Below are 8,705 nucleotides of genomic sequence, written 5' to 3' on the forward strand. Positions count from 1 at the left end.
AGAACCTAAGCACTTAATAATAATCGTTGGGTCAATGTGTTAATCGATATGCATTGCAAGACTTTATATGGAATGACTCTCAGTATTATGCCAAATAACATCTTCTCATTATCTGAACAACATAAGAAACAAAAGTATTCAGCAGTAAAGAGAAATGCAAAATTAACCTGTGGGCAAAACTCAAATAGAGAGCACACCAACTCTCACTCTGTATGCATCCAAAAAAAAACAAAACAAAACAAAACAAAACTTCAGAAATCTAGGATAAGGAAAGCCTTATTATGCGAATATGGCGGTCAGTATATGGCATGGTGGTTAATCGGTCATAATTAATTTAATAAATATTCAAAGTGCATCCACTCTGTGCTAAATTCTAAAGTGATAATAGTAGTTTAAGGATGGTGTAAATATATAAATGAAAGAAGGACGAGGATCACCTAAAGAAATATGAAAGATAAGTCACTATGTCGTCCAGTTATGTGACACAAAAGTCAGAACAACATTATGTTCTTTAGTGTAGTATGAAAGTGTTTGGAGAATCCAGACTGAGTCCAGAAACCTTAAATATCGTGGATCCATTTGTTTTTTGATTTTTGTTTTTTCACATATCAGCCTTGTTGGGATATAAATCATTTATCATACAATTCACTCTTTTCAAGCATATCTTTCAACAGTTTTTAGTACATTCACAGAGTTACGCAATATCAGCACAATCAATTTTACAATGGTACATATTCCCATCACCTGTGAGTATCGAGATTCAACTACTAAATTTTGGGGAGACACAAACATTCAGATCACAGCAGTCTTTTTGATTTCCTTATTCTGGACATTCTTTCTAAGTGGAATTATACAATATGTGGCCTCTTGGAAATGGCTTTTCATCTAGTTGAATGTTTCTAGGGTTCATCCATGTTGTAGCATTTATAGTACTGCATTATCTTTTAATGCTCATAATGTTCCATTGTCTGTATATAATATTTTAAATTCATCATGAACATTTGAGTTGCTTCCACTTTTTGGCTATGAACACTCATGGACTATTTTCTGTGTGCACATGTTTTCATTCCTCCTGGGCATAGACATAGGAGCAGAATTGCTGGATCATATGATAACGGTCCTGGTTTGAAGAACTTTCAGACCATTTCCATTGTTGGCTGTACCATTTTACACACTCATGAAAGAGCAAAAACGATTCATCTTTTTAATTCTCACCAATTTCTTTTAGATGAGAGCATCTTTTTGGCTATATTTCTGTGGTATTATTTTCCTCTGATTTTAATGAAATGTTTATGTTTGCAGCATTTACGCTTTATCAGAATGATGTTTTCCTCTTATTTCGATTAGCTAAGAATTTTTTCTTTATTAGGAATGAATTCTCATTATACCTTAAGTGCTTTTGTTTAACTGGTTAGAAGATGAAATTATGCTTTTATTCATGTGGATTATTACTTTGATTTAAAATGTTCAATTAATATTACATAAAACTCAAGTTGATTTTGATATATTATTCTTTTATATAATCTGATAATTTGTTTTGCTAATATTTTGTTTAGAAGTTTTAAATTAATGTCCGTTCAGTGAACTTATCATGTATTAAAAAAATGTCTTTACTCGGGTATTTTTTAGATCGAAGAAATATATTGATTCTCTAATTATAATAGTTTGTTTTAGTCCAAGCTGCTTTTAACCATATAGAACTTTCAAATAAATTACTTGTCTCCTAATCTATTTGATTCCAGTAAGGGTCCTATATTTATGTTTTAAAAACATGTTGCAAGCCAGTCTGGACACGACCACATTGCTCATGATGGTAGGATGACTCATAAGACTTGGACCCTCTTGCTGACGTCAGTGCTGGCTGACTGATGTTCATCTAACTCATTCAGCTGCATCACTGCACACAGACCTTTCTCCTTCAACAACAAACAGGTCTAGGGCAGGACTGAGACCCTCCTCTAGCTGAAACTGGAGGCTTTATGCATTGGTCAGGAGTGCTGGGAACTTGAGGCACTTCAAGGAGTCAAAACTTTCAGCCCTTATGGACTGTGGGCATATGTCAGTGTCATTCCTTCAACTGCCCAATGAGCAGAGACAAAAGTTATTTTGGATGTGGAAATAAATCTCACATTGGACTGTGAAAAATATAAAAATAAATTTATGTGTTTATAAACTTGCTTTTTATGCATTCATGCATACATAAATATATATAAATATAAAATGCATAATTATATTTGTAAGAAATGTTAAAATCGGCATAATATTGGAAAAGATAATGGATGGTTTCAAACATGTTGACATCTGAAAATCCAACAATTCAAGATGAAAATTAGAAAACTACTCCTGATTTTGCTGAAACAAATGAGTTCATTCAATCTAACTATTCAGGAACATTTTGAAAGGCACAAGGTGATATATTTTAACCCAAGAAACAAACATGATACCTGGGACTCTGAAGGTTGGTGCTGTTTTATACACCGAGCTCAAGTATGGGGCATTTCTTATTGAAAAGAAGTTTATATTAGAAGGTCTCAACTGTGCTACTACACACAGTGCCTGCCTCCTTCCTGTCTGTGGTTCATGGGTTTTCCCCAAGTGTCTGAGCAGGTGGCTGCCTTTATGAAACTGAAGGTTTTTGTTAACCTTCCACTATCATTTTTATTACTGTGGACATTAACGACTCATTGTTTGGGTATGCCGAAGAGCACAGAAGTACTTCGCTGAGTCTGCCAGTTGCAAGGAAGAGATGGTGAGGCTGATGATTGTTTTTGCCTTTTGGAAGTTCACAGAGTACCGATCCCGCTTTGCATTTGTTCTAGAAGAGACCTGATAAATAAGGAAGACCATCTCTCCACTGGGAGGCTGTTTGTACCAGTATAAATGATAATAACTCAATGTGGTTTCATAGGTGCAGTCCATTGTCACAGCTTCTCCTTCCCGCCGTGTCACTGTAGTCTGTGCTTGGGTTACTCTCTCAGTCATGCTGAATCCTATTAAAAAAGAAAACAGTTTTGATCTTCTAAAATGTCTCAGAAGGGTCATGAGGAATGGAATAATTTAAGACATAAGAACAAAGAAAAGAATCACACAGTGTTTCATTTCCCCTCCCCTCTTCCCTCTTAAAACCCTTCTTAGTTATAACTTGCCTAGTCCCATCCTTAAGCTCTAAGAGGAAGCTGAGGCCCCATGTTTAAGGCCACACTTACTGAAGCTAAAGGAGACCATGAGTGCCCACAGCAGGCCAGGACAGAGCATGATAGAAAGTCTTCTAGGTGAAATTTGTCTTGTTCTCACTTTAGCTCAGAGACTAGCCCTTCTCTGAGTGCCTGAGTGCAGAGTTCTTGGGGTTGTCAGGTGCCTCGTTCCTAGGCAGGAAGTAAAGATCATAGATAAAATGTTACACTGCTCTAGTCAAAGACTGAATGAAACATCTGCCCCACCACAGACTTTAACACTGCTTTGATATTTTTCTGTAGCAATGCATTTGAAAAATGTCTATGATATCTAGCAAGGTACAAGAATAATATTTAATTACTTTTTTGTTATTGAATTCTCTCACTTGATACCATTTTGATAGGAGACTATATTCTGAATGATATAAATTTTTTTGAAATTTATAAAGTTTTTTAAATTAATTAAGTCTTCTAATCCAGAAGATAATCAACTTTGATAAATGTTCCAAGTGCGTTTGAACAGAATATGTATTCCGTTGTTTCAGGGTAAAATGTTTTACATATATAAATTAGATAAAGAATTATAATTTTCTTGGTCATAGTTTCTTTAAGTTTCTACTAAGACATGTGTATTATTACCTATCACTATGATTGCCTATTTGTTTATTGTTTTTAAAATAAATCAACAAATTCTACTGCTTAATTTCACTAATTTTTTCTTTTACTTTTGATATTTCTTGAAGCTATGTTATGAGGTACATAAAAGATAGAATCGTTTCAGCTTCCTGGTAGATTTTGAACTTAATCATTTTGAAGCTTTGTCCTGTATCCACATTTGAAAGAATCTCTGTTAGAAGGACAAAGTCTTTCCCTACTTCCTTCTTGACCAATAGAAATAATTATATTCTGTATATAACTGCAGTGGGTAACAGCTCTTTCTCTCTCTCTCTCAGTATTGAAGGAATCTGCACCACACATACACACACACACACACACACACACACACACACACACACACACACACACATAGTTTCTGGTCACTCACCACTGTTAAGATGATAATGATAACTACCGGGTCATTTTCAGAATTTACATTTTATTTTTAGATTTCTACAGGAAATTTGAGAACAAGAACGATCGTCTTACTTTTCCCTAGACTTGTGATAAACCTTTCCAGAAGCCTCTGGACTTTCAGGATCAACATCTATGACAAATCTTAGACAGATAAATTATTAGTAAGAAACATCTCTTTTCACCAGCTTCCTCAGAATTATGCTTGCTGAGTAAAGGCACACGAATAAACTTCGTTAAAGTTAAAACTCCATGGAGATAAGTAATGAGAGACGATAATACAACACAAATAAGAACGGTGGTTCACTCAGCCTAACATGGCTCTTACAGTGGTGTCCAGTGATGTCACTTTAAGGAACAGAAAGAAGAAAACCTGCAAATAGAACTGTCCTTAACTTAAGTATCAAGTTTTCCTGAAATAATCTTATTGTTTTATGAGCCTCTGACAATTTAGCTCCTCGAATTACTGTATTTTGAATTCTACTGGGCCCTCTTTTTTTTTTAAGCAAACTTATTGAACTAAAGAGAAGGTCATGGGAGCCTGTTGTTTATGGCCAGTCAGCCAGAAGTTCAGGTAGCAACCTGGACTTAGGATTAGCATCCTGAGTTGAAGGTCATCGTTGCTACCTCCAATTTGTAGCCTGTGGGTCAGAAGCACATGGAAAAACCTGAACTTGCTACCAGTATTTGAAGTGGGGGTGGGTGGCAGGCTTGTAGGACTGAGCCCTTACCCTGTGGGAACTGATATTATCTCCAGGTAGATAATGTCAGAATTGAGCTGGATTGTAGGATACTCAGCTGACGTCTGGAGAACTGCTTGGTGTGTAGGGGAAGTATAATGCCTGTTTTGATATCCCTCTGTCTGATGTCATGGGAAAGTAGCCAAGTAGTTTCACCTTAGGGCTCAGCAGAAGATCACTTAGATCAAGATGTTATCTTTGTCTCCCAGATGTACAGATCTCGTGATCGTTGGTCAGGTCTAGGCTACTGTCTTCTGCTAGCTCTGCAGTTGCTGATTATCCAGGAAAAAGGCTAGGTCTCTGAGAAGTGTGTGTGTGTGTGTGTGTGTGTGTGTGTGTGTGTGTGTAGATATATAATTTAAATCCTTTGAAATTGATAAAGCATTGAAAAGGAGCAAATTAAATTGTATATTGCAACTCCTCAAGCAATTTTTCCACCTTTCAATGATACAGAGAGGAACATAGGTAAGGTCCTGTCCTCTTGAAGATATTAGCTGAGAATGTAGAGGTGAAGGCGCAGAAGAGATTAAAGGCTCAGTTTGGTGAGAGAGAGAGAGAGAGAGAGAAAGGGAGAGAGAGAGAGATTTCTAGAGCTAGGATTTAAATGTAAATTAATTAAAGTCATAAGGACCCTTTGTTTCAAAACCTTGGGAAAAACATGTTGCTAGTTACCTCTCCAAGCAAGTGACAACATTGGCAATGTAACATTGTACAATTCTGATACCCCACAAGGAACCAGACAAAAGACTTGTTTTTTAGTGCTTTTACTATATCCATGATGACAAGATGTGGATACCTAGGAAAAGAAAGGGATGCAACCTTGCATTTTCACAAAGGAATACATTTGCAAAAGTAGTTCGCATATGCAGCTTAAGTCATATTGTAATTCATTCTGGTATCTGAAACTGAAATTTATGTGATTTTCTTTTTAATCTAAGCTCATAGCCTGCAGTTATAGAACAATCGAGAAAATAATATTTAATTAGAAATGTTCTTAAGAGACTGGCCCACTTATTGCATTTTAAGTTAAAGCAATTGAATTTCCCTCAAGTCTCTCTTTTTTCATGATGAGCCTTCTGGTAAGTGCCCCTTTGGAGCCACGTGCTAGGAGAGTATCTTTGGCCCAGCTTCAGGTCTGAGCACAATCTTTGGAGGCCTGGGTATCATTGTTTCTCTAATCCGCAGAAGCAGGTGCTTGAGTGACTGGACTGGGAGGCTGTAATGTGTAGGGAGTTCTGCTGCTTGTTTTCATTAAATATGACGACTATTTTGTCATGATTCTTCTCTTCTCCATCTCTCATTAACACCCTCTGGAGGGTAGGGCTTTCACCATGCTTCTGAAGGTACCAGTGTAAGGAACATAGAGTCTTTGACGAATTGCATGTGATGGTGACATCTTCCCCTTGGATGATCAAGGACTGAGGACTACTTAATTTCTTAGCTTCTCTAGCCTAATCAGAAAGATAAATTAAGGACACAGGAAATCCTCATGGGAATACTCAGTCTAAAAAGAAAAGAGTGAGTTTTTTCTCCTTTCTTATGTAAAGCATAAACATCACCACATAATTAAAGAATATCTCTCATACTTTTTCTTATGTCTAGTTCCTCAAAGGGCCCTCCCCAGGACAGAAAGAAAATCCAATTGCTGTCCTCAAAGTGTTGCTACCACATAAGCCTCTCCAAGACTGCATCGTGTGCTCACATGCCAACTGCCACAACAGAGCGCCTGAAAGCACTTTCAGGAGAGTCTCCATGCCTTGGATCCCCAGCTAAATCAATGCACCAGGTCAGTTTCTGAACGGGCTTCCTCAGCAGGAGTTACTCTGAGCTCAGAGTGAGGCCTGTTGCAGCTGTTTGTAGAATACTGCAACTTAGGGGGACAACCAATGAGAGAGGTATCACAGCACTTTTACACTTTATACACAATTATCTAGAATACTTTTAAAACAGTGCTCCCCTGTGGCCGGGCTGAGAAATGATTAAAATGAGGATTTTGGCTTGTCTTGAATGTGTTTACATCTAAGGAATGTCTTTATTTTTGGTATAAGGGAAGGTCTATCATAATACTGTGTTAGAGAAAGAATTACTCCAGGATTAAAGAAAAAGAAAAATCAAGGGAAAATATATGTACGATTATATCTGTAAGTATATACTGATATAGAAAACGATAATTCTTCAGATAGTAACACTTCATTATACCATTTGCTTCTTCAGATCCCTCTTTGTGCTCAGCAGTCTCGTCAGGATAACATAGAATCATTGTGTGATGGCTTATGACCATTTTCACGACGTGCATATTGTTTAGTTTTATATTTTCTGTTGCCCATTTTGAGTTGCATGCTCCAGCCAGTCTGAATTAGTTTGCTGTCATTCTTGTAAACTAAATCTTGACTTTGTACCTTTGCATATTCTATTTCTCTTTACTATAATACTCTTTCCCTCACTCCATTTTGACTAACTCTTTGATGAGTCTTACCTTCGATATCACCTCTCTTAGAGAGCCTTCCCTTATATTCTGTTTCCAAGTTTGATGCCTCTGTTAGCTGGTCATATTTTACTTTTCTCTCATGATAGCTTTGATTACACTATTTTCTAATCTACTCCATATGCTATAAGCTTCCTGAGGGCAGGCACAATGTTTCTATCTTTCCAGTTGCATCTCTTGTATTTGAACCTAAGACACATATAAGTGTCAAAAGAAGAAGTTATTAATAGAACTGAAGTAATTAGAGAACACAATTGTCAACTTCACAAAGATTATGCTTGTTTATTTCATATATAACCCTGGCCTACAGTCCTGAAATTCACTATGATTTCTATTGTCTTGTATGTGCTGCTCCTACTTCTAAGCACACTATCTTCCATCTTTCAACCTGATTAACCTATACCAAACCTTCAAGTCTCAGCTTCAGCATCAGAGACTCCAGGCTGTCTCTGACTCACTACTCATGGGAGGGATGGGGCGGGTTGGGCTCTTTCTTGTCTTCAAAGCATCCTCTGCTTTCCTAAGCTTAGTCCTTGTCTCACACTACTCCATTTAATCAGATACCTATATAACTAACTAGTCTATAAATTTACTGAGAGCAGATACTATGCATTTTCTCATAGTTCATTTTCTGCGGCACATAATGTGTATGTAAAACTCAGCAAGTCCGCAATGAATAATTAATTGTTGATTGATTGAATGAATAAAACCTGAGTGCAATGTAAACTTTAAATTATTGTCCTTGCATTACATATGTAGACCTGATTTAAGATTCTAAGAAGTTGGTCAATTGTTCATGATGAAATAGCACAGTTACGGCTGGGTTAATTGTAGAAAGGAGCTCTTGGGTTGCTTCCCGAATATAGCAAATAGAAATAATATAGATTGAATATTGTGGGAATGAATGAAATGTAAATGTTGCAGTATGAAGAGCTTGAACAAAAATAATAGGAATGAGATTGTGTGCAGCATTCCCTTTCCTGTTATGCCTTTTTGTGTATCCTTAGCAATGTAAAGAAAGCATGGATATATTCCCATATTATAACCTCCCTTCATACACACCTGTGAAATAGAGTAAGTGCAATGATGATCGGAGTGAAAAATGTCCATTGCAATGGAACTTTATAACTGGGTTTAAAAATTATGAAATAATATATAAATCATTTGATATCTATTTGAAGATGAAAAAATCTCTGAATTGTTGAGTTAGGATGATAGAAATAGTTTTGTTAAGAA

At 36.5% G+C, this 8,705-nt stretch overlaps 1 gene segment (V, D, J or C); it reads right to left on the reverse strand.

Annotated features, from left to right (window-relative positions):
* Positions 1–2,673: 2,673 nt before the first annotated feature.
* Positions 2,674–3,338, reverse strand: LOC105309062. The segment is given in 2 exon segments: positions 2,674–2,990; positions 3,207–3,338. Coding segments are annotated over 2 exon segments (366 nt in total).
* Between the last annotated feature and the right edge of the window lie 5,367 nt (positions 3,339–8,705).

This window comes from Pteropus vampyrus, unplaced genomic scaffold (genome assembly GCF_000151845.1).
Source record: "Pteropus vampyrus isolate Shadow unplaced genomic scaffold, Pvam_2.0 Scaffold664, whole genome shotgun sequence".
NCBI lineage: Eukaryota > Metazoa > Chordata > Mammalia > Chiroptera > Pteropodidae > Pteropus > Pteropus vampyrus.